This window comes from Mixophyes fleayi, chromosome 2 (genome assembly GCF_038048845.1).
Source record: "Mixophyes fleayi isolate aMixFle1 chromosome 2, aMixFle1.hap1, whole genome shotgun sequence".
NCBI classification, from domain to species: Eukaryota; Metazoa; Chordata; class Amphibia; order Anura; family Limnodynastidae; genus Mixophyes; species Mixophyes fleayi.
In genome coordinates, this window is record NC_134403.1 from 105001128 (window position 1) to 105029010 (window position 27883).

A 27883-nucleotide genomic window follows, 5' to 3' on the forward strand; every position below is an offset into this window, starting at 1 on the left:
GTCCAACCTGCGGCCCTCCAGGTGTTGTGAAACTACAAGCCCCAGCATGCTTTGCCAGTAGGCAACCTGCTGATAGCTGGAAGGGCATGCTGGGACTTGTAGTTTCACAAACATCTGGAGGGCCGCAGGTTGGACAGGCCTGGTCTAGTGTATCTCATCCCAAGTCTATAGCTCATTGCTTCCAATAAATGCTGCCAAGTTGAAGATGAAGGCAAAGGTATTGCCATGTCATCTTGTGCTAGATGGTGCGATTTACCCCCAGTGATATTTTGAATCAAGTCCAACAACAAAGAAAGGGACCCGCAAAGGGAATCTTTGTCAAACTATTTTAAAAAGGAGCGTCTGCTGTCCATGGGAAGCTCTTCTAGCAAACACAGATATTTCTGGCAGGTGATGGTATCTAGAGTTGCACTCAGAGGAATTCAATCCCTTTCTGCATGACATCAATACTTTTAAATAGATACTGCTTTTCAGTAGATATGGTCTAGTAAACTTCTGTATGTAGGGTATTAGCACACACAGATTCCTCTTCATTTGGTGGCTAAAAGACTGGAGCTTCATTGTCATGTATGAGAATTCTATTGAATAATTTTATTAACTACCACTGAATCTATTGGAAAATAATATATCTTTGAAAATGGCTGATGCTTGAAACAGTACAATGTGTCGTTTTTTGTAAGGGTGGTTTTGATGTTGCCAAGAATCAATTAAGAAGTGATGTTTAATAAGATTTCTATGATGTTTGACAAGGTTCCACGAAAATGTGGACAAGTCCGAATAGTATAGTAATATTTACAGGAGGATCTAGAAAAGAGTTGGCTAACCTGTGACACTCCAGGTGTTGTGAAACTACAAGTCCCAGCATGGTTTGCCAAAATATAGCAACTTATTGCAGGAAGGGTATGCTGGGACTTGTAGTTTCACAACACCTGGAGTGTCACAGGTTAGCAAACACTGATCTAGAACTAAATTCAAGTCCCATCCTACGATAACTGCTTGAGTAAAGAAAACTTACCAAAAAACTTACCTTACCAGCCCCGCATACAAGAGACGTAAGTGTAAGACTTAAGAGGATTAGGACCCTTTACACTGCATAATTGTGCTGAACATGAATTAATACCATATGCTTTCATTTTGTTTACACCTACAGATTAACTGCTGAAGCATTTACTTAATTTTGAAATCAAACAAGAAAATAGGTGAAGTGTTATGTGTGCTAAGGGATCGGAGTGGAGCACAAATGTTAATGAAAATGTCAACTCCCCTGTTCTTAATGCAAGCCGAGGCTGAAAAAATTTAGTAAAGTTTCTGTTTGATATACGGTTACTTAATTTAGAAACAGATTTCTTCTATGAATACAAAATGGTTTTGATGAATTCGTTTCAAAATTTATTTTATTTTTTATAGGACGTGTCGACACCTTTGTCATTTTAGTAAATTATTTAATTACTATATCAGGAGAGAAGGAAAAGCAGGCTATAAATTGATGGGTGTGTGGGCCCTGAAGAAGCATAAAACAAAGGGACAACAGGGATATATTTAGGCTTTAAGACACTAACAATAATGTGTCTTCCTTGATCATAACAGCCCTGACCACACCAAATCTGCACCAGAGTACCAACAATGTTAGATCACTATCCAGCAGGCAGAAACAGGTGTAGCCATTTTCAAAGATTGTACAAATCATGTGCAACACAATCACTGGCACAATCAGAATTGAAGCTGAAGCCGGAACATACTGTATATACAGAAATATATAAAGTATGCAATTAAAAACCAATGTGTTGTGGTTTTGAAATTTTTTAATAAGATTAAATTACATCCTACATTACTGTAGTCACACAACAAACGAAATGCTGACAAAATGCAAAACGACATGAAAAATTCTAAAACAAAATTAAATCATAGAATGAAAGGATGCAAATACTGCAGTGCTATCAATGGTTAAGCCCCGATGTACAATCTGTACAAGAGTTCATGCAAGACAATCAAATTTCAGGACATTTAGAAACATTTGTGACCTTTAGCACCAAGATTTTAATCAATCATTTCACAAAATAAAAGTAATATTCTGGTTGTTCTAAAACCCATAAAAAACACTGTTTGCCGTTACTCATGCAACAGTTTTTATAAATGTCACACATTGCACATTACGCTTCTGTTAAATCAAAATAAACTCAACCACCTGCTTCCTGCACAAAAATCCTTTTTAGAGGAATCCCAGTGCTTCCTAAATCTCAATTTGTCTAAAAATGAACTCATCATCTTATCTCCTGCTATAGTCTCCAAACGCCTCCCTGAACGTGAACACCATAACTGTTACTCATGTCCACTGCCTTAGATTCATTGATTCCATCCCTATCCATATATAGTCTCTCTCCCTGGCCTGTCACTTCCACTTTGGAAACCTTGTCAGGGTATGACCCTCTCTCATATGACACACTCCTTTCTGCTCTACAAATGATATGCACCTCGATTCCACACTGAAAACAACATCCCACATCTTCCTCTAAAATTTTCCCTGACCTGCTTCTGACCTGGATTCCCATCCAGACTATACACCAGCTCACAAGTTTTAAACGCTCGTTAAAACCCCACATCTTCATTAAAGCCTACAAGTCTTTAACTTATTTACACTCTCGATGCCCCAGCCAAACTCTACCCACATCATCCCTTTGGGTTGCCAACCCCCTCGTCTTACCATTGACCTCAACATTAGTCCTCAACTCCTGTTGTCTTTTCCGCACTCATGTCATTCAGCCGTGTGCCCTTGTTATATACCTTTTTGTGTAATGTGTACTATAAATTTTATAAGTTCTGTACCTTTCCTATTAAATTAAGAGCTTAATTTTTCAGCTTTATTGCATTTGTGCTTTGTGAACATTGTCCATTTTCCTTGTTGGGCTGTAAAGTGCTGTGTAATTTTGGGGCACCTTATGAATAAATGTTAACAGTTAAATGGGAGACAGTATACTTGAAAGATTTAGGGTTAAATTTATCAAGCTTCCAGTTTCCGTCGAGTTCGAGAAAGTGGAGATGTTGCCTATAGCAACCAATTAGATTCTAGTTATTTATTTAGTACATTCTACAAAATAACTAAAATCTGATTGGTTGCTATAGGCAACATCTTCACTTTCCAACCTGACAAACTTGCAGCTTGAAAAATTTACTCCCTAGAGTAAATTAAAAACATTTCACTTAATGCAGATACATTTTACTCTATTTTAGTTTGGTAATCCATAGGCTTAAGTATATATTTATCCACAGGTGGGTTTACTTGCCCTTTAAAAATATAACTAAGTGGATGTAGTATTGCACACAAAGTACACTGCTGTCTATAACAAAAATATGACATGCACTTACAATTTGTAACCTGTCCACAAAGTACATTTATAGGAGCAAGCTTTCAGGTTGCAATTCTCAAACGCTATTCAACTGTTGTTTATTTGCATGTTGGAGTCACTGACAATAGGCATAAATTAGCAGGGGGAAATTGGCATCAAACTGGACGACCCATCAGTCGTTGACTCTAATTTAGCAGTGTGTGTCAGTTCAGCAGGTTGAGTACAAGTAACGCAGGCACAAAATTCATGAAGAGTAAGCTACAGTGTCTTGCTTTTTAGTGGTAACAACTGATTGGTTGCACAGGCCATTCCCTTTTAATAAGATCAGGATGCACTTCTGTGAAAATAAATTTTAAAAGCTGCGCAAAAAGACATTATGCAATCCTGTGTATTGAATAACACAGAACAGGGTATTGAAGTGTCTAAAGTGTTAGACTAAAAATAAAAATGAACAAATAATACTTTAGTGTGATTAGACAAGCTGGTTCTTGCAATACAAGACAGCTTCACGTATCGCATTCTGTCACATCACACATGCTTGCTTAGGTGTTTGCACATTTATATACAAGTAAAATTGCTTAGGAACACACACAGTGAGATAACCCATGCGGACCGATAAACAAATTGCATTACTTGGAACCTAATAACAGCTTCAACAATACCATTGAGGTTTCTAGTATGGAAGCCGCTGTGTGAAGCTGATGAAAATGGATCACAGGCAAAACAGTAGGCATAGATAATTGGATTTCACTGTACTTGGTATGAATTCAAATACACATCCATGTTTGAAAACAAGCATTGTTATGCAGGCTGTAAAACGTGCAACTTATTTTTTGCTTTACTGGAAAACAGAACCAGGGGATTAATGGAATACAATAATAAACACCAGTTAGTGCAGTTGTCAGACGTGATTAAAAATAAGATGAACCATATTTTTTTTACTTTTACTACAGTATATGTTAACAAATATGAACAGACAACAATAATTTATAGATTAATGTCTATGGCAGCTCATAATTGATATGCTACAGAAGAATGATGAAATAATCAATCTTTAAAACTACTGCCACCATGTGGACAATCTCTGCCAATCTTTTATTAACTGGAGGCTGTCATGAGACGCACTCTCTTACTGCAGGTTTCTCAATCATTATGGATTCAATTCAGTACTCCAGGGTTTTCACCCCTTCACAAACAGACTTGTTTTCACACTTTGAAATAGAAATAGAGATATATAGTGACCGCATGAGGAGAATTGGTGCCCTCTTCATGGTTACTGAAGGGACCGGGGTAGCTGACAGAGCCAATTTGTCTTTCCAGAGTTTATGTACTATTCGAGGTAGACCTGTGTAACAGGATGGACCGCCTATGCCACCCTGTCTGTTGTTGTTGGCAACCGGCTAGGCTTACTTTGCCACTGTTCCCTTTCATTATCTCAAATGTGCCCTCTTGCCGCAGTAGGAGGGGCTTACAATGCTGCCACCACTGAGCTCCTTTATGGCCCTCAGAACCACGTTTCTTTTGGATAACTGTCACTGCTAGTGTATTCCTGTGCTGGTACACTTGGGCTGGTAACACCGGACCGCTTACTATGGGTCAGGGTTGATGTGGAAGGATCCCCCCAGGTCTATCACACTGACGAGAGCTGCAGGGTAGCGGCAGAGCGGTGGTATTGGAGAGCTGGGTCCAACCTCAGAATCAGCCGGAGAACGGGTTAGATTATAGGGTCTAATCGGCAGGTCACAGGATTAAAGCAATATTGAAGAAGTTGTCAAGCAGGGTCTTGAAGAAGTGTCCTGAAGAAGGGTCTTGCCTGTCCGACACTAACTATACCTTCAGCAACACCCTCTCTCAAGAGTGGGACCTTGTGTCCTAGATAGACAGATACCAAACATAAAAATATTTGCTCACGATAAACATTCTCTCTCTCCGGAGGCATCCACCCACCTCCCCAGGTCTGAGAGAATGACTGAGCTGCTTTGCAGCCTTTTACAGGCACCACTCAGGTGCAAATCCTGATTACCAGCAATGGCAGAATAATATCAACATATGAACTTGGATACACAGTGGACCTTCTGTGAATTGTTTTGTTTTTTTATTCTACATTAGTTTGTCCAATTGAATCCAACATTGTTCTGTGATTTTGTGCCTCAAAACAAACATGGACAATATTGATACACTTTTAAAACCTTGCTGCAGGGGACAAAATAAGGATGTGTCAAAATATCACACACATTATCCAACACTACACATATTTATATGCAAAGTAGCAAAATAATCAGCAACTGGTAACATCAGAAATCACATGTTATTGTGCACACTCAATCTTTCACTACACCGCCGTTAGATGCTCCTCATATTTACATGTTTTACCTTCTCCTAAACTTGTAAAGTCTGTGAAATTGGAGAGAGATAAAAGACAAAGAATACAACAAAAGCAGCAGCTCATTCTTTACTTAGAGTTAAAACGCCTTGTGATCTCTGTTCTTACAATGTCCTAGTATGTTATAATTACTATGATTATAAGTGCTCATCAACACAAATCATTCCTAGGACTGCGTTCTGAACGGAACCCAACGATAAGCTTGCAGGAGAAAAATGGCAACACAGAGGATCCAATGTGGTCACAGATGTAATACAAGTGGCTTAGTTGAGACTGTAGGAAGATGTTGAAAAATTTTCCTTGTGGCAACCTCTTAGCAGTTTATATCCCTGCTGATCCTTTAATCTCTATGTTGTCCTGTTTCTACAGCAGTTTTCTCTAGCTGCATTCCAAACCACTTATGCTGGGTGAGCCCTAGATTTATCATAACTTAACACACATTCTTTTCAGTGTATTTGTTTAAAATAACTTTACTCCTCTCAACCCATTTATCAATATTGTTATTAAAATGCTAGGTACATCTCGCATTTGAGTTTGCTCAACTAGTCTACTATCAATAAACCAGATTTACAAAATGAGTTCTTATACAACCAGTATAGGTGTAACTAGTAGGATCAGCCAGACTCCTTGGAATTAAAGGAGGAGAGCTTGCCTGACAGTGTCATCTAACCACCAATGCAATCTATTTTGACTGTACACAGACACATGTCTATTGATATTATGTGATTCCATGTCATTTATTAACAAAAAAGTAACACTTACAGCTTAGTCCTGATCTCATTTGTAAAAATGTTAACATTTCAGGACTAAGACACAATGTCTACATTATATAGCAAAACACACTTTTTGCTTTTATATTTGTGCGCACTCAGTTTCTTCTCAATTTTTTTTTATTAAGCATCCATAAATTGTTTCTACAAGCAATATTTAAGCCTGATGACAGCTATGAAGGTCTATTGACATGCAACAGGCGACTTTCCATGTTCAATTGTACCATGGCAACTGTCTTAGCAACAGCAAAAAATTTAGGTCAACACTGCACGCATGCTATATGATTTTCTACATACAGTAAAATATGATATAACCCCCCAGAATTACATAACAAAATATATTTTCATTGTTCTATGAAGATTATCACTGCCCTGTGAAGCAGCAAAACATTTATTTGCAAATAATTAGCAAGCAATAAAGAGTCACAGTGTGTATATGATGTAAACAAATCAAACAGCATTATCTATAACATGTATTCAGATGTAACAAAGAAAGTATGTTTGCATTTTAAGGAAATAAAATGTTAGTGTAGGTACCCATCTGAATAAGGTGACCATGTCAATTTCAGTTATTATAATGTATGCCAATATTACATAGTCTAATGTGGTCTGGTGGCCAACAGGCGACTCGTGGATCGCTAGCAGCACAGCGAGATTTCGTCTGGGGTCCCCAGATCTATACTCTGCTTTCTCACAATGCTCAAAATAAGGCTGAACCTCCTGTTAAGTCTTATTCTCTGCTTTAAAAGAAAATGAAGAATAAGTCATGCAGGTGGTGGAGAAAAAGTAGGTAGGGCTAACTGGCATGTGAGATTTGATGGCATGTGAGGGTCATTTATGACAGGTTGGGATTTGAGTACCTGTGGTGGCAAGAGGGCTGAATTTAGGAGAAAATGAGGGTTAGGTGGGGAAATTATTGGATGTGTTATGGGGTGCATAGGCAGTTTTGGGGCTGTTTGTTGTGGTTGTTGTTTTATTATTTTTTATTTATTTATTTAGAATTCTTGAAATTAAGGGTAAAATGTGGCCTTTTTGAACGATAGAGGACTGAAACATGCAGCCCTTCAAGTATGTATGTTTATCACCGGTCTAAAGTGTGTTCCTGCACTCTTGTGTAGTCAGTGACACTGGGAATGTGTTTAACACTTTGAAGCTATAATTGTAGCTGAGTCTACTTTTACTTTGACCCAGTACCTCACCCATTTATTCATAGGAGTTTTTTTAACCAGGGAAGCTTTCACCTAGGATACTACCAGACTCAGCTATATCCTGTATGCAGATACAATATACTCATGATGTATATGCACCCATGTTATAGAAATGAACTGTCAGTGTAAGCACCCATCTGAATGAGGTCACCTTGACACAGTAGATTGGCAATCACAAATTGATCAAAATGTACACCAACATCCCCATGTTTTTATCAGATATTATATTGTATATTGATATTACCAAGTGTAATACAGAAGAGCTTGTTATTGTATTAGCATATCATTTGCATCTTAAGTCTGCATTTGCATTCTTTACCTAAATTAAAAATCTGGCATTATATATTATTGTATTAGAAGGGATTTACCACTGTTTTAGATACATATATATTATATACACAGTCATACATATGTGTACAATGTACAGGTGCAACATTCTACAGTGAACATTAATTGATTTACTAGACTTATTAATCAACAAATCCATTAAAAGTAAAAAGACCTATAAATTACCAGTTTTTTAAACCCCCTTCCAAAATTGGGATATATCACAAAATCACTGCTTTCTCCGTGTTAAATAAAGATTAGTGGGGGACTATTAAGTATTTTTTTTATGAAATTGCAGTGGAAATAGACAACAATGTTTTAACTGAATTTAGACACTTAGGGGGGTATTCAATTGTTGCTCCGGACTGCAAAAAAACGAGCGCGTTAAAACTATTACCGTTTACACCGTTAAACGTGCACGTAAAAACCGTTAATACGGTAGTTTACTCGCTGAATTTCATCTCGCAGCTCAGGGAGCTGCGAGATGAAATTCAGCGAGTAATTACCGTATAAACAGTAATAGTTTTAACGCGCTCGTTCTTCCAGCGGCCGGAGCAACAATTGAATACCCCCCTTAAGGGCAGATTCAATTCCCCTGCGTTATTTAGAACAATGCAGGCCGCACATTATTACCGTTACTACAATAATTTCTCCACTGATCTTTGCTCGCAACTCTGAGTCACTAGAAAAAAACATATGCTGAAATTACCGTAGTAATGGTAATAATGTGCAGCCTGCGTTGTTCTAAATAACGCAGTGGAATTGAATCTGCCCCTTAGGAAAAGATTCAATAAGATACAAGGGGTCTCCAGAAAGTCCGCAAGACTCCTCGCGCCAGATATTTGACAGAAATCTCCACTCATTTTTCCTTGCACCTCTATGGAAACAATAAGGGGAGATTTCTGTCAAATCTCTGCCGCGAGGAGTCTCGCAGACCTACTGGAGACACCTTTCGTCTAATTGAATTCTTCCTTAGGCATTTCAAAACCAAGGAGATAAAAAGGAAATGACCTTGTTATGCATATGCAAATATTAAAATGAAAGGGAATGCAGCTGGTTCCCCCCTCCCACCCTCTCAGAGGCTATCTAGTACTGTGCTGTAAATCACTGGTGCTATTCCAAACTCCTCTTTTTCTTGGATTTCTGAAATGAACTAGACTGGACCTCCTGACTGACTACATAGCCACCCCTGTGGTCCTAGTATGATGAACCGGGTCACTAAGACCCACTATACAAAAGCGTAAAAATAAGTTAAAACACAATTTTAAAATACACTTTAATAACAGACGACCCCCAAACACTCATTCACCTCTTTATTAAAATATAAAATAAATTATTTGCCACCTCCCGATGTAACCAAAATGGGAAATAAATGGTCTTTTTTCTGTCTTGATCCATCATAAAATAAAAAAAAAAAAGAAAAGGTAACAAAGTCTGACAAAAAACACCCATTTTCAGAGCAGGGCAGGCAGCTTATTTGAGGAGAAGCATGTATTTTTGGCACCGGCCTAGTGTTGGCTCTCAGTAAAATAGAAGGAACTAAATTTTCATTGTCTCCCTGTTAGAGTAGAAAGAACATTGACATGCAAACTCTAGTTAAACAAATAAAAATATCTCAAAAATTGAAAACAGTGGTAATAAAAAGCTCTCTCTCTATATCTATATATATCTACTGTTTACTAGACTACTGTTGAGACAATGAATCCTGAGGGTGTTTTATTATTGGACAATTTGAAGTGATTTTGACTGATTTACAAAAGACAGGAAAACAGATAGCAGATTTCCCCCATACTGTTTTACAAATTTAAAGTTCACTTTAGAAGGATGGACATGTACATTGTCACGTTTCTAGAACCAGCAACAGTGATATTTGATTGCTTAAAAATGGTAGTGTACTTCTTACATACAAACAAACATATATACCGAGGAAAGTGAATATAATAAGAACTCATCATTTTAAACATATTTAAAAAAGTATTTTGCAAAAACTACACCTGTAGTCACTTCATAATTTAGTATGTTTCTGTCTAAGCACTGTGCACCTCCAGTCTCTTCTCCTCGCCCCTTACCCTATGTACCCTTTTCAACATTCATGCCTTTTATCTATTTTATTTGCTCATTTTACTAATGTCACCATCATCTGAAAATCAGATGGTAAAATAGTTATCAAAACCTTTGAAAAACCATATTTAACCATACAACTGTACCCCAGTGCTACTAACCTAAGATGTACTGCAAACATTACCAACAACATTTAATGAATATTTCTGCAACACAAACCAGGATAGTTTGACATTCACTTAAACCTGGCTTGTAAATAGAAAAGACAATTAAATTGCTCTATTTCAGAATAATAAAAAAAGATAACTTGGCCATAATGTGAAAAATAAGGATATAACCAAGTTGCTACAAAATGAATGAAAATTGTCTTATACTATGGACACCTAATAGAAAGATACACCATCAAACAATAAAATGTTGCTTGTGATGGTAGGTAACAGTTACGGCATTGCAACTAGACCATAATATTAGTTAATTCTTCAAGAGACAACCAGGTAACATTTACATTATTCATTGAAGATGAGTGTTTAATACTGACACTAATATAGTCACACTTCAATCCATCCTAAATGCTGCTGTAAGACTGATCTCCACTCAAGGAAGAAGAAAGTGAGGATGCGGGAATATGGCGAAGTGGCAGAGCAGAGAACTTTGCAAATATAGTGTAAGTGGTGGGTGTCACCAGCAAGACAAAGTACCCGGAATATAAAGTAGACTTAATATGGGGAAGTCACAGCTCTACAAGTGCAACCTTCCATTCCCCCTTTATTGGCCTGAGCAATTCTCTTAACTCGCCATTTTTATTTTTTTCTGGAAATTATGCCCATAAAGTAACTTGCAGCTGATTGTTACCCACATAGAAAATGAGATGGCAATAGACCTAAATTTAGGGAACAGTCATGAGATAAGGGGGTACTACAAGAGGAATTCAGTAAGAATTGTGACGGAACTTGTTGAATGGCATGTGTTACTGAGACTGAACAAAGGAAGCAGAATTGAAATATCAAAGTAGAAAAGTCTGTCCGTGTAGAGAAAAGATGACAGAAGAAAAATAAGCCCAGTATCCCATGCAGCATGTGGGCGTCACACAATTAACTTTTAGCTGGAGGTTTACATTTAGAACAATACATGTGTAATATACACAGTTTTAAAAGCAAACAGCAAAAGTACTATAACATATGATTAAACAAACCTGTAGCTGAACAGTGTTATGTTGAAGACCTCCAACAATTGGGCTAAACCTGACAATTCCTCTTTCTTCTGCAGCTGTGGTTATGGCATCCAAGACTTTTTCAAGACTAGAAAGAGACAAAATACATCATACGGAGTGATAAAAATGTCATTGTAACAAACAACCAACACAAAAATTCAAAATCAATTTATAACACTAAAAAAGTATAAACTTCGCAGATTGCTGCAAGGACACAGCAAAGTTTATGATGACAGCATTGTTTGTTATCGTCTTGTTTCAGTATTCTTCATAAATTCACCAAATCTAATTAAATCACTTCAAGCAGATGGCTAGGAACAAAGAACATAAGAAATCCCAATTCACTCCTGAACAGAAGTGAGGAAAAAATATTTATTGCATGTTAACAGTGTACTTCTGTCCTGTAAGAGATACAATACCAAACAAGACATAATTAATTCACTTTTCAAAGGTAATGTCTTACCATGTGATTGCTGCATATCTCCCAGATGAGGTAAAGCAATTACACTGTAATTTTTATTGATGAGAACACATTAACTTTTAACTATTAAAAAAAACCTTGAATTATTTTGTTAGTTCCAGTAAGTATTTTGAATACAAACCAACATTGTGTCTCATCAATAAATATCCTAATGAAATGTACTACAATATGTGTTTGTGAATATATATTTAGATATGACAAAAACAAGTTTACTTGGCACAGCTGTCTGCGAGGAAACACGTTATTAAACTTAATAGACCAAGAAGTGCTGTACATACATGTTTTCTTCTCCAACAATGCATATAGCAGACAATAATTTGACCACATCAGTCATCATATTAGCTTGCTTGGGGTCCATGGCTTTGGCCAATAATGAAAGGCTCCTTTCTTCTCCCATGATCCTCTCTAAACCATACTGCAAGAAAATATAACCATTTTTTTTATTATTATTAAAATAATATACTGAACTATTTTAATTTGCTTCCTAAACACTTAGGTTTCCTTTTTTGGTTGTCTGCCATGATAAAGACATGCAAGGCAAGCAGTCGGCAAGCTACGGGTAAACAATGCATTGAAAAACTCATTAAGCTGCACCATAATAAACATTACAGACCCACTTCAAAACAATTATGAAGACATAAAATAAATAATGCAGACCAGTATCAAAGAAAATGCTGAAATGTCATAATTATAAAGTAAAGCTCAAAAGTCAGAATGCCGAAAAGTAAAGACTACTTTTACGAGCCCTGTAGCTATGTTATATTTAGAAATTATTGATGGAGAACCTAATAGAACTCACTACAAATACACAAGTTTGGTTCTTAATTCAAACCACCAGGATTCACACCATACCAAAAACAGGTCAACACTTGTCAAGGGATGTTACTTACCTTATGTGGTTAGGAATACTGACATTTTTTTCTCTGATGATGGATTATAACTACTACAGAATGACATATGAAGTAACAACCAAAACCTACCTATTAAAATCATCCACTGGACTTCTGGTTAAGCTTAGACCATTTACCATAACCCAACTGTAGTTGAAAAAAAGCACTTCATTTGAATACATTCATTTTCTATTTACTAAGCTTGGCATACACCAGGTATGGGGCTAACAAACCAGCAGCGTGTTGTTATGCAATCCAATGAACAATGTGCACTGAGTCATTTTTTTATCCGTAAAAAGTACAATACCCCCTTTTTAAACTAAAACTTAAAACACATAGCAAGGTAGAATTATAATGAGGATGACATATAATGAAATAGATTTAAATGAATTTACATGCTGGTCACTAATAGTCAATATAGAGAAGGTGAAATAAAGAAGGAGCACTCTTAATAACAAGTACTGTATAACACACCAGCTAAATATCAAACAAGCCAATAATATACATCTGCAACTAGTGTGTTCAAGGGCTGTAGCTTAATTAATTTAACAAGTGTATGTATACATAATAACTTAGCCAGAGGTAAAAAAGGGCTGGTATAGAGTGGTATGCTATACCGTCACTTCTCTGCCTAGTTTCACTGTAAAATCATTGAATTATATTCACGTAAATTCCTTACTGCCACTTCAAAATATCCCCTTTAATCAATGATCATAGCATAATAATATGAAAGTGGGAAAATTTGCAATGTAAAAAGCATTGTTCAATTTCAAATAGGTTTACATTCATTTTTACAGAGGTTTCCAAATACTGTAAGTTAACTATTTACTGCCTAAAACCTTAAAGCTGTAATCCCAAATATTAATGTTTTGTTTGTTTAAGTAGCAAGTTTTGCACATGTCTATTATGCAGTCAATAGTAATTGTTTTCTAAGATACCCCCTTAGTCTTCCCCTCGCAAAATCTGTGGGGCGAGTTACATTAGTCTCTCTGGAACACATTGGCATTTTAGCACTAAAGCTTGTTTCGAAGAGTCACCTGATCTAAATCAGTGCCTTCCCTCCATGTAAACGATGGAAGAGGCATGATGGCGGGCAGGAAGATTTTGTTATAAACCAGAATAAAAAGAGCATTCTCAAGCCTCTCTGCTCACTACCTCATGTCCACGTGACTGGATGCCATGGTAGTCACATGACAACTAGCAAGCTGTAAATCATTAATAGTAGCTAAAAGAAAAAAAAGAGAATTAAAAAAGAGCATTTCTCTTTTCACTATAAAATAAATAGATATGTTAAAAGAAAAAAAAAAAAGTACTCAAAACATTTTATGGGATAGCAGCTGTAAACAGCAAAACAAATGAAATAAAGAAATATAAAAAAAAAATATGCAATATTAATACAATCTAAAAATTACCTTGTTATTCATGAATGCCTTTAGACACTGTATGACTTTGTGTTGAATCCGTTTTTCTATTTTTTCATGGCTGAATTTAAAAGATTAGTACATAATTAAAAAAATCTAAAACATTAGAGAAACCTGTTAAGAGTCTCAAAAATAATTACATAGGAAACATATAACACAGCATACTTCTATGTATTATGTAACTTTGTCTAGCAATGCTCTTACTCCTCCTATCCGAGCTCCTTTGCAGATCTCCATACTGAATATCTATTGTAGAACTGTAACCTCCTTAAAAAACTGATGACAGTCAGTTTTAGTTTCTTTGGTGGGATAAATTTGTATATTGGACAAATAAAGCAAAAGATGGAAAAATGCACTTTAGTATTTTGTCACCCATTGTTTTAGTGCTTTTTTTTACATACCTATTGAAATGCCAAAAATATATTGCTAAACATCTAGGACCTGCGTCATTAAGGCAAAAAAGGAGTAAATGCTCTCTGGGACAAACCATGTTTCAATGCAAGGGGTGAAAATTAGCTTATTATTTTGCGGATAAGTTAAATACTGGCTTTTTTTTCATCTAACACACAAATACTTAATAACTTTATTATTACACTGAAATTTAATGTTGATCTAGGACATGCCCAATCCCAACTATAAATATGTCCCCACATTTTAAATTTACCTCCCCCTCCAATGCAACATGGTTTTGCCCAGGTGCAAATGATACTCCTTTTGTATGCTTTGCTCTCCTTAATGACTCGGGCCCCTAATGTTTACATCATACAAAATATGTCTACTTTTAAGAAACTTCTTGGTAAACAATATTTACTACTGCTTATATATACATAGTGTGAATGTGTTTGCTTTTTTCAAATATAGATTTAACATAATGTTTGGTAACTTTGTCAGCCACTGAAATTGATGAACACACCAAGAACAAATATGAATCTGATCATTGAAGCTGAAACCATCTACTTTGCTCAGTAAGATGAGAAACTTATTTTATATTCTCCTACCGCACACATTTCTCTTGTAAAACATCTCATACAGGATTATACCAATGGAGATAGGATTAAGGAATATATTTCAGAATTAGGGGATTATTCAAGTATATTGAAATTTGCAGCCAAATTCAATGAAATTGGCCACTAAGGGACTCATTTAGTAAGTCTGAGAAAAAGAAAATTATAATAATGTAGAATTGACTAGAGTGCATTTTCTAAAGACTGAATTTAAAACAATTGGTGATGCTTATAAATGGTTCAGGGCACCTGACTAACATGAATAAAGATATACAGCCATGTTTTAAATCCATCATTCAGAACTATAAATTTGAACTACATAATGTTATCTTATATGAAATGGTTATTATTTTTTAAATCAAATATTTTTTATTGAGATTTTTTAACAAAAATCAAAACAAGAGAAAAAAAAAATACAAAGATAAATGATGTAGTTCCACAAAAAGCTACAATCCACATAAAAAAAAGTTGAAATTATTTCAACAGCTTTAACTATCTCAACTAACAGTAAGACATTTAAGTGGCATGCAATTAGTTCTATTTAGTGACAGTTTATATGGATATGCTAAGATGGACAGTGTCATATAGTATAATATGCCAAATGGGTCTCCAAACTCCTCCTTACGTAAAGAACAAAATAATATTAGCATTAGTATTAAACGCTTCCAGGAGGATACATCTGTGAGGGAATTTAGTTAGAAATGTTCCACACACTGAAACTGGTGTTAAATGGAGCACTACACCCTAACAGCCAGGGCCTAAATGACAGTCTGCCGCCAAAGACCTAATCGCATACCTTGATTTCGCCCATCGTAACCATATCTTGTAATATTTTGACATGGTACCTCGGGACTGGTAGGTAAATCTTTCGTCCCCCACTGCAACATTTACCAAAACCGACCAAGCACCAAAGTCTAGCCCCTCCTGTGTCATCCACACACTGGCGATTACAACCTTAGCTAGAGCGAAAAGGATAAGGACATATCTGATTGCTGACCTTCCCAACAATAAACTGACACCTAGACCAAATATGCCATTATTGGGGTACAATAGTGGTATATCTATGCCTGTGTCTTGAATACAATCCACCACCTGTGACCAAAAGTCCCCTCCCCATAGGGCAGCCCCAGAGTAGGTGCCAGAAATTAGCAGAGCATCCTCCATATTTTGGGCAATAAGTCAGATCTGGCACGCATCTGGAGCAGCCTGCAAGGGGAATAATACACTGTAGGTAAAATGTACATCTGAACCTGTCTATACCTGGTACATGAGGTAGCCTCCCGGGCATTGTCAAACAGAGGTCCAGTCCTCATCAGTCAAAGGTCCCAGGTCCGCCTCACAACCCCGTCGCAGTCGAGGCAGGTCGTCAGGGGTAAGTATAGAAAGAATATTGGCATATAGCACTGAGAGAGTCTTTGTGGATCCTACTCGCCTAAGAAGTAGGCAAAGAGGATCTGGAGCGAAGATAAGATGGGCACTGTTGAACTGTGACTCTAGGGCATGCCATAATTGTAAGTATGTATAAAATAAGTTGTTTGGTAGAAGGAAAGCTACCTGTAGTTCTGCAAAGGATTTAAGGGTGTCTCTAGAGTATAAATGCCCCAGAGAAATATTACCCACATCTCTCCTTTTGGGAAATAGTTTTAATTTACATAGTTCCGATAAAGTACTATTAGCCCATATTGGTGTATCCACATCCAACCCAGTAGACTGCAGCGCCCTCCCTACAATGCCCCAGATCATTAAAGCTTGCTTAAGTAGTGGTGGGACTGTTCTAGTGACCACTGTGCCCAATAGGGCCTGTATGGGGGTCTGTCAAACCCTACACAGTCTTTCAGGAAACTAATGAGGTCAGGTGTTAGCGAGTCCCCAATGAAATCCTGAAGGTGAGCCAGTTGCACAGCAAAGTAGTAGGTCCTAAAGTCCGGGATAGTCAGACTGCCTGATGTTCGAGGACGACACAAAGGTTAGCCTAACTCGCGCTCGCTTCTTCCCCTTAGACCAGAGAGGACATATATATATTTATTGATTTGGGAGAAGATCCTCCTTAGAAGATAAACTGGAAAGTCATGTAGTAGAAACAAAAATTTCGGCTGCAGGATCATTTTGATTAAGTTGATCCTACCCGACACTAATAAAAGCAGTCTAGTCAAGGTAGATATCTTGAGCCAAAGATAATCAATCACTGGATCAATGTTAAAAGATATATATATATATATATTCAGTTGGCAAATTAGTGATCCATATTCCTAAATATTTAAATATCACCGTCCATTGGAATGGGAGGGACCTAGCAGTACAAACCCCCCCCCCCCCACCCAATGGGAAAAATTTTAGATTTAGACCAGTTTATCTTCAGGCCAAGGATGCCACCAAACTCCTCCACCAAATACAGCAGATTGGAAAGGGAAGGCTCGGTCTTGTAGAAAAAGGAGCATGTCGGTAGCCCTAAATCCACAGATTCCAGGATGTGTCCTTATCATACAGGCCAGGGGGGACATCACTGCCTTGTGCCTCTATTCAGCGCAAATGGGGAAGAAGTATGGCCGTTCACACTGACTCTGGCCACTGGGGCCCAATATAACAGCTTCATCCAGGACAGTCATTATATTGCTCCAATAACGTAGGGACAAAAGGTACCAAACTTTTGTACAGCTCCATGGGCAACCCGCCCAGTCCCGGGGCCTTGTTGCACGAAGAGGACATTATGGCCTCCTCAAGTTCTTCTACAGTGATAAATACCTCAAGGGAGTTCACAGCTTCCAACGAAAGCCTGGGTAGACTCACCCGAGACAAAAAAATCATCTAATTGGGGAGTGGAATAGTCCGTCCTGGAGGTGCACAAATCCTCATAATAGGCTCAGAAAACTATAGCAATTTTCTGTCTCACATTGAGTTTACAATTCAGTTCTAGCTAAGTATGCCATGAGACTTCCACTCTTATCTCCCTGTGCGTACACAGTGAGCCTGAGTCATTAAGGAGAGCAAAGCATAAAAATGTAGTAAATTTTGGCAAAACCATGTTGCATTGTGCATTGGAGGGGAGGTAAATTTCAAATGTGGGGACAGATTTATAGTTGGGTTAGGGCATGTCCTAGATCAACTTTTAATGTCAGTGTAAAAATAAAGCTAGCAAGTATTTGTATGTTAGATTAAAAAACAGCCAGTATTTTACTTATCTGCAAAATAAACTAATTTTCACCCCTTGCATTGTAACATGGTTTGTCCCAGAGAACATTTACTCTTTTTTTTTGCCTTCCTTTCCCTCAGGCCCAGTATGTTTAGAAAAGGGAAGCCTATGTGTAGACTTGTCCAACAGATAGTCCGCCCAATTCTTTTGCGCATGCAGCCAGGCCAGTCGAACCGCAGGAAGGCTAGTGGTCAAATATACATGCTACAAATGTCGGCAGGCCTGATCTAATCTTGATTCCTCTGCTCTGGAGGACTTCTTTTGCACCTCAACCAGAGTTATCAGCGTACCACGGAGGATCGCTTTAAAGGCATTTTAGAGGACCGGCGGTCTGACCGTGGTAACATTATGTGAGAAGAACCCCTCCCACTCCGTTGTCAAGACTCCACCCGTTCCCATAAGAGTGAGCCAAAATGGGCTAAATTTCCAGAATCTAACTCCGGCATCAGGAGTCAGGTTCAAAACAAACAGAATTGGAGAATGATCAGATATTCCCCTACAAAAGGTACTCGATTTCTCTAACCAACTGGGCCAACCTAGTGGATATTAAAGCCAGATATATGCGAGAAATAACATGGTGGGATAGCGAGTAACAGGAGAACACTTTTTGAGAAGGGTACCAAGATCTCCAAATATCTATTAATCCCATGTTCATTACTAGTTTGTCAACCGAAGAGGGCCCGCCACTTATCGCCAGGACCGTTTCCCGCTGCCATCTATCAAGACCCTCGTCCATAAATGCATTGAAGTCTCCAAGGCATAATAGCGGGACATGTGGGGAAAGGGCAATACATCTTGAGGCCTTCTTGAGTACATTCGAGTTAAAGGGTGGGAGGACATACACAGCAAGTAGTATGACTGGGGAATTATCTATCAGAGGTCGAAGGAACACATATCTACCCAGAGGGTCCAATTGTACCTCTTCTTTTGCAAATCTTAGATTCCTTTTTTTAACAATACCGACACTCCCCACGAATATGAAGAATGCACCGAGTGATATGCCCAGCCCATCCAAGATTTTTTCAAGGCCATGACCCTGCCTCCCACCAAGTGAGTCTCCACCAGACAAGCTACAACTGGATTGAATTTTTTCAGTTGTGTAAGGACCAAGGACCTTTTAATATGATCATTTAGTCCCCGTACATTCCACGTAAGGAGCCGAAGCCCCCAATTTTTCATCCTAGGAGACTGCATCATCTATTAGCATATTCCGAAGGGTTTCATTAAAATTAGAGTACATAAACTTGTGGTATTGTATTAAAAGCACAAAACAACTTGCAGATTCAAAATAAAGAGCAAAAAATGTGGCTTTTATTGAACGTATTAGCAGAACTACGTTAAACATCCTAACTCGCAACCCAAACCCCCCCCCTCCACCATGCATACCTAGACAAAAACAATGGTACACCTACTCCCTTAACAATCCCCTGTCTAACTGAGAAACTAACAATCTTGCCAATATTGGAGATAGCTACCAGGTCCTAGCTTGCGACACAGGGCCCTCCCTTTGTATAGCATCTGCACCCTACACATTTAAGAGGTAGAACATAGAATGTAATAAGGCATCCTCACTAAAATACCAGTAAAGTATATAAATCAACAGTATCATCATCAACATTTATTTATTTAGTGCCAGCAAATTCCGTAGGGCTTTACAATTGGGAACAAACATTAATAAGACAATACTGGGTAATACATACAGACAGAGAGGTAGGAGAACCCTGCTCGCAACATATATTAATCAAGTCAATTCAAACCAGGATTAGTTGTAATCTTGCCTGAAGATCATCTCAGGGCCTGCCGTCCAGCCAGGCTGTAGTCTCCCTGGGCGTACAGAAGAAGTGAAATTGACCGTCCGCCACCACACGGAGCCTAGCATAGGGTAGTTGTAAATCTTGAAGCAGGCACTTGATTTGGGTGAAGTGGCCTCTTCTCTTTTGAACTTCAATAGCAAAGTCAGGAAACACCGACACCACTTGATTTTTTGTATTTGAGGGGTCCTTGCGTTCTGGCCAGGCGAAGAATAACGTATTTGTAGTGGAGCAACTTGGCTATAAATGTAATGGTCCAGAGCCCCTGGCACTGGAGCCTGAGATGGAAGGCGATGGGCATGCTCGACTACAAACTGTGAAGTAAAGGCCTCTCGTCCAAATCCACGAACCAGCCAGGTCTCAAGGAAAGTTTCAGGAGCGGGTTCTTCCGCGCTCAGGAAGGCCCACCAAAGCGGACATTATTCCTGGGGAGTCGGCCCTCCATATCAGACATTTTTTGTTTACACAGGTTGACTCCGCTAATAAGGACTGTTGCATCTTCTAGCAAGGAAACTCGGTGTTCCGACCTCTCCAACTCGTTCACTCATTTTTTGTAGATCTTGTCGAATAAGGGAGAGATCAGATTGCACCTCCTCTATGCGTTCTGTGACTCGCTTTTCAGAGGAAGCTATAGTGAGCAGAAACTGCTGGATGGAATTAGGGTCCTCTGTGGATGTAGGGGGACCATCAATCCAAGAAGTGGCAGACCTTGCATACCCAAATTCCTCTGAAGACTGAGGTGCTGCAGGTGTTCGCACATATTTCTCCAATTTTGCAGCTGCACTTGCAGCGTTGTTCTTGCCCATATTTGAATAGGGAAGAAAAGGTTACTCAGAGGCACCAAACTTATAGGCTTACACTGGAACAGGAACCGAGCCAAACTACACTATATGCAGGTAGGTATAGCACACAGGAATTCACTGTTGCAAGTATAAACACTCAAAATTTCGTGAGGTGTGTTAGCATAAATGTCAAAAACACAGGGCAGTAGTCTCGATTCACCACTAGATGGCAGAAGCATTTCTCTGTTTGTTCTGCCAGGGACAGTAACTTAATCCACATTCCATACAGTATCCCTCTCTGAGAAAAAGAGTCAAAGTACAGTCCTTATTGATACTTAAGAGTGAGTCAGCAAGGCACACGCCTCTCCTGTGCACTGTTGTGTTAAGGCAGCACAGGCCACTGAGGTCTTCTAATAGAGTATATTCACATGGCCAGTCAATCACAGTTCCAGAATTTATTATATGGTGCCAGGGTATCGCAAAGTACAATTGTATTGCAGGTTATCAATGACCAGCACAATCGACTACTATCTCAGCGCTGTGCATATATATGGGATCCAAATCGATGTAACAACGCAGGTTAATTCCCAGGGAGACAGGATGGCTATGACAAGCAGGGCTTCATGAGAAATGCAATTAGAGTTCCAGAGAGGAGGCAGGGCATCCGTCGGACAGTGTGTAAGGAACGCAGGAGGGGGGGGATGTAGACTCACCCGGGCGCTGTCTCTCAGTCCACTCCAGCCGCACCTCAGAATGGCCATCTCCCACTCGCTCTCTGGGCGAACTCCCACCTCGGCACACGAAAAAGCCTGTTCAAGCTCTCAGTGATCTCTGGGGGGTGGGGGTAGGTGGTTCTCCCTCAGGTCAGCCAGTACAACTAGCAGAGGTGCCCAAGCCCGCATAAGATATCTTCCACCACCGACACTCTTCACAGCCCCCAGTAAAAGAACTCCTTGCCTACTGAACAGTCACATTTAAGCCCCAGACACACCAGGGAGCCTGCTCGCCCAGCGGATGCCTGTATTTTCCAGGTAGGTGCAGAGAAAACAGATTTTTATCACGGATATGGCTGGGAGAGCAAACGCTGAGCGTACGACTCCATGACCGGTCAAGCCACAACTCTCAATTGAATTTTTTTGTAAAGGGTTTTGCATAATTTAAAGCCAGATGAGATAACACAGAAACCTACACGCATAAAGAGACTCTGAAAAGAGAGGCACAAGGCCATGTATTAATCCTAAGGGGTAAGGCTGGATACTCACTACAAACAATCTTTCTATGCGATAATCGATGACGTTTTTACCAACGACTGAAAATAATAAAAAAAAAAATCAGCCGGTCGTGAGTGCATACACACTGCAGATTTGGAATGACGTTGTTCCATCGTTGAATGAGATTTTTGGTTCAGTTTAAAATCCAAATAAAACAATATGATGTGCTTTGGAACAATAAACGTTCATCACTGCAGCTTAGACACTAATGTGATATCTGGCCAAACGGTCATTTATCGTGTTATTGGCCCGACAATCAGCTGAAAACCCTGTCGTCTGTACCCAACCTAAGACAGGGGAGTAACGTGCAGAGGTACTACTTTACAGAAAGGGTATTGGAGACTTGGAACAATGCATGCATAAATTACGAAAAATGCTTGGGATAAAATAAGAATCAACCTGTATCTGATGAATGAAAAACAAAAAACAAAAAACAACATTGTCCCCAACTACTAGATCTTTAGCTGACTTTGGTCAAACTGGGCAAATCCAGTAATTAATTTGGCGAGTTGAACAAAGGTTATCAAGGGGCACGTTACATGTCAGCAGATGGGAGTGTATAGTTTGTATTTAAAATATTTTGTATTCAAATGATAGAAGAATAACATGCTCATCTACATGAAGCAAAAGCCCTTAGCTTGGCAAGAGCATTGCATTGTGGCATCCATGAAAGCCAATGAGAGAAGGTGGCACAGACAGATGGCATGATCATTTACTTCTACTAAATTTTTAATTGTTTACGAATATTGTTTAATATTACATGCACGGTTTCAATAACTTTTTTCTTTTTTTTTATTATTTTAAAAACAGATTCAAGACGATCTCTGAACATACATCACAATTCTATACAAAGCTATACATTCATGGCAACAAGGCTGCTGTTTATAGAGACTGAAGACTAGAGAAATGGTAAACAGTTAGCTAGCGTTCTAGCTCATTAGAAGTTGTCTGACGCATTACTGTTTGTTTTCCTGCTGTATTTCAAACTAACTGTCTAATACCAACAGTTGGGGGCTCACTCACTTCGGCCACATTATTAGAGGGGGCATATTCAATTGGCCGCATTACTGCTGAAAGTAACGCAGTCTGTACACTATTACCATCACGGTAATAGTGCACATAATTACTGTTAGTACACTAATCTTTAACGCTGGTTTTTGCTCACTGCTCAGGGAGCCGCGAGCAGAAGTCCGGGTTAAATTTACCGTATTTACGATAATAGGTTTAAGGATGCACTACTCTGGGGGGTGTTGAATTTCAACCCTAGAAATAACACAGCGCTAACAGTATTACGTTATATATTGTCATTTTAACCCGGATTTTTGCTGCAAGCAAAGATCAGAGTTAAAATTACCATACTAACTGTAATATTGTGCACTATTACCATAGTAACGGTAAAAGTGTGCAGGCCACGTTATTCCTAGAGTAATGCAGAATTGAATTGGCCCTTTAAAATGTCACGGATGGTACCATACCTTTAATGCATTTTAACTTTATTTTAAACTGGTTTAAAATAAAGTATTTTGGAACTATACAAATAAAAAATCAATGGGCACAACACAGACATGGCTCGGTTCAGAACAAGGGACTTTGGTAGACACCTACAGAGTCAGACAAGTTATCATTATCTAGCTACTTTTTATTGTTTTATTTCATGTCTATCATATAATATACTGAAAATTAAAGGTAAAAATACTTTACCGTTTTCCTGCCACCATCCTTTCTAAGATATCCAACAGCAAACCAAGACCATCATGGCCAAAGCTTTCAACCCAGCTGAAAGGAGAATATACAGCATAAATACACAAAGAAACATGTCCCATACAAACAGGGCATTTTCTAAAAATAAGGCAATATTATAAAAAAATAAACTATCATTTTATGTTAACATATGGTAACAACCATAGGAGTTATTATGATTGAAGGCACCTGCCACGGAAAGATAAAAGTTGTGTACACAAAACCATGGCAATGGAACAAAAGCCAAAAGAACATAAAGATATGCAAATTAAAAGGAGCCGGAGAGGTATATAATGGACCCTCACAAAAAATGCTGGTAATAACAAACAACGTACCTGAAGAAAACGATTAGTGAAATAAATAGGGTCGGTTTCTGAACAACCAACATATTTAACCACACATATGCTGAACAATACTAGAACCTACTGCAGATGTCTCGCTTTATAGGAAGATTGTTGCTGTAAAAGCAAGCCCTTGGAATTAAGCAGCTGAACATCCAACTTTCAATAGCGCCAGATAACTGCACATGCGCAGGACAGAATGGAACATCTCTGAGATTTTCCGTGCCCCCCGGACAATAGGGGAGGCAAAACAATAAGTCTCTAATGAAACTGAATATATAAGAGGATAACTAAAGCGGCAAAATCTTAAGTTCTATATTCAAATATACGAACATTGTGAATCCAAAACCTAGATCCATTAAGGACTGAGAGACTAGTCCAATAAATTTGTCTGAAGATTATATAAGCAAATCAACTTTATTGGAAGTAGAATATTCTATGCTTTGACTACCAAAGATTCATAAAGAACGGATTTACTTTGAGAAATTCTGTTACATGATTCTGTTATAGAAAGGTGTGACATCACCCATTTGTTGAAATCAACTTTTAATTTTGTGTATATATCTGTATCTATAATATAAATGTCTAGTGGCGTGTGTTAGTCTGTGTGTGTGTGTGTGTGTGTGTGTGTGTGTAAAAAATAAAACCAAGCTGCAGCGCCACCTGCTGGGCAGAGTTATACACTGACCTACTAAATTCTTAGTGTGTGTGGAAAACAAAATTCAGAAAGGGCTGAAATTTGGTATACTAAATGTTTTTTATTTGTTAATTTAATTTGTTAATTGTTAAAAGTGTTTATAAAGATTTTTAAAAAATACATATATATTTCTTGAAGGAGAAGTGACAGTTGGGAGTGGTTGGTGGTTGCCGGGGGTGACAGTGGGGAGTGGTTGGTGGTTGAGGCCTGGGCTATGGCCCAAATGCATGACAAGAACCTTTTTAACACCTTAAGTAGCTTGATTTGACTAGAATGCATGAGTATCATGCACGGGTTAACTTGTATGTATGTATGTATGTATATATACACACATATATATACATATATATATACACACATATACATACATATATATACACACATATACATACATATATATACACATACATATATATATATATATACACATATATACATATATATATACATATATATATATATATATATATACACATATATACATATATATATATATACATACATATATATACACATACATATACATACATATATATACATATATATATATATATATACATATATATATATATATATACATATACATATATACACATATATATATATATATATATACATATATATATATATATACATATACATATATATATACATATACATATATACATATATATACATATATATACATATACATATATATATATACATATATATATATACATATATATATATATATACATATATATATATACATACATATATATACATACATATATATATATACATATATATATACATATATATATATATACATATATATATACATATATATATATATACATATATATATACATATATATATATATATACATATATATATACATATATATATATATACATATATATATATATACATATATATATATATACATATATATATATACATATATATATATATACATATATATATATATATATATATATACATATACATATATACACACACATATATACACACACATATACATATATACACACACATATATAGTTTTTATTAATGATGTCAATTTTAAAATTGATAATAAATCTATATGATATTGTTAAATCAGCTGTCACCGTCTTAGAATATCTATACATTTATTAGGTGCATTTAGATGGTATCTATTTTGCATTTTGATATTTATTAGTGAGGTAGGGATAACTTCATCAATTGCCTTAGCAGAACCCCCACATATAGAAAGCGCTAAAAGGGAATTCCAGTTTATATAAAAAATTAAATCCCATATAGAGAATCAAACCATATGCAATATATACAGTTATCATCACTACGGTCCAATATCCACATGTGACAATCTGCAATAGAATTAGTAAATGGTAAAAATGCATACATAAAAATACACACCAAAACAAAGGATAATGATGACCTTACTACAAAATGAACAAGAGATTCAAGACATGGACAGTACAGGGGTCAAACTGGTTAGCAGTGTTAGGCCGATGCAGAGGACTGGAAACAAAATGTTAAGGTGAGCTTCCTTGCAAAATGTGTGTATGTAGGATACATATAGATGAAACAGTGTAATTGGATAATAACATCCTCCAACCCCACTGCAAGCACATAGATAAGTTCCCTATCAACTCAGATAATCTATGTCCCAAAGCATTGTAAATTTTCTGAATTTGAGAATGTGTAAAAGAGCCCTGATATTTCTATTGATACTATAAGTTGGACCAGTAATATGTCCCTGATAAAATAAGTAGATCACATTATACTTACAGAATGAGTAAATATAAAAACGCATATTGCTTTATATGTGGTAATCAATCTACTAATATAAAAAGCTGCAGCCACAATTTGACTTTTAAAAAGCTGTAGCTACACTATGCTCCCAAAAAAAAGGGAGAAAAAAAAATAAGCTGGTAATTGATGCAGAATTTATGCTGTAAGATCGTAAAATACACAAATCAGTTTAGTTGAGTTAGAAAGTAATAATATTCCCTTGATTATATGGACCTTAAGAAAACACAAAATGAACTAAAGATCAAATTAATCAGACTCAGAGTTACAGTGTCTCTACATTTTTCAGAAGCTAGACAAAACTCAAAATAGTTTGTATTTATACAAGAAATAAATATAACATGTTACCTTCCATTGTGAAACTTACAGATAATATCACAATGGAGTTTGAAGTGTTTTGTGGAACACAATATTCTGTAATTTACAAACTCACATATCAAAATCAAAGATGCAACACTGATATGTTGTACAATAATAAAACTGGCTAAAAAATCTTCATTATTATATTACATGATCAAGATACAAGTAACATTTAGTGCACTAAAAGCGTATTTGCAGCTTTGTAAAGGGCAGGCAGGCTCCATTTCCTAGTCATTGCAACTGAAATGCAAGTATATTTCTATATGTGGCATAATGCTTTTAAGTTTCCAAATGTCATCAACTGTGTTTTTCACTGTACCCATTACTGACTTAAAGAATTATTTATTTTTATTTTATTTTTTTACGCACAACTTTCATGGATGACGAATGTGCAGCAATCACTAAGGAGGAAATGTAAACAAACTACAGGTTTTCCTGCGCTTTGCTGTGCGGCTTGTAAACCAAGCTATTTACTAAATGGCCAAAATGTACATCTAAGCACATGATTTTAAACCGCAAGGCAATCAAAATATTACAAACAGTTGGATGGAATGGACAGTTCATGAGTTAATCTCTGGGGAGCTCACCTACTTAACAGCCAGGCCAATCACGATTGATAAAAGAATGGTCCAAACTGGCTGCCCAGATATTATCTAGGTGGAGTCACCAGGGATTAACTAATTTTGAGCTCCTGGTGTGCGGTCTATTTCGTTCATCTAGGCACAATATATATTTATTTTTCATAAGGGGATACAATGAATAATTTATTCTAAGGGGGCACAATTAATTATTAT

General features: G+C 37.2%; 1 protein-coding gene across 1 annotated transcript in view; it reads right to left on the reverse strand.

Annotated features, from left to right (window-relative positions):
* Nucleotides 1-27883, reverse strand: part of DIAPH3 (diaphanous related formin 3) — a 503156-nt gene that overhangs the window by 272146 nt on the left and 203127 nt on the right. The window contains exons 6-9 of the mRNA XM_075199796.1: nt 23855-23929; nt 14087-14156; nt 12063-12199; nt 11286-11391 (exon numbers count right to left, since the gene is read on the reverse strand). Coding sequence (XP_075055897.1) covers nt 11286-11391; nt 12063-12199; nt 14087-14156; nt 23855-23929 — 388 coding nt within the window. The remainder of the gene's footprint in view (nt 1-11285; nt 11392-12062; nt 12200-14086; nt 14157-23854; nt 23930-27883) is intronic.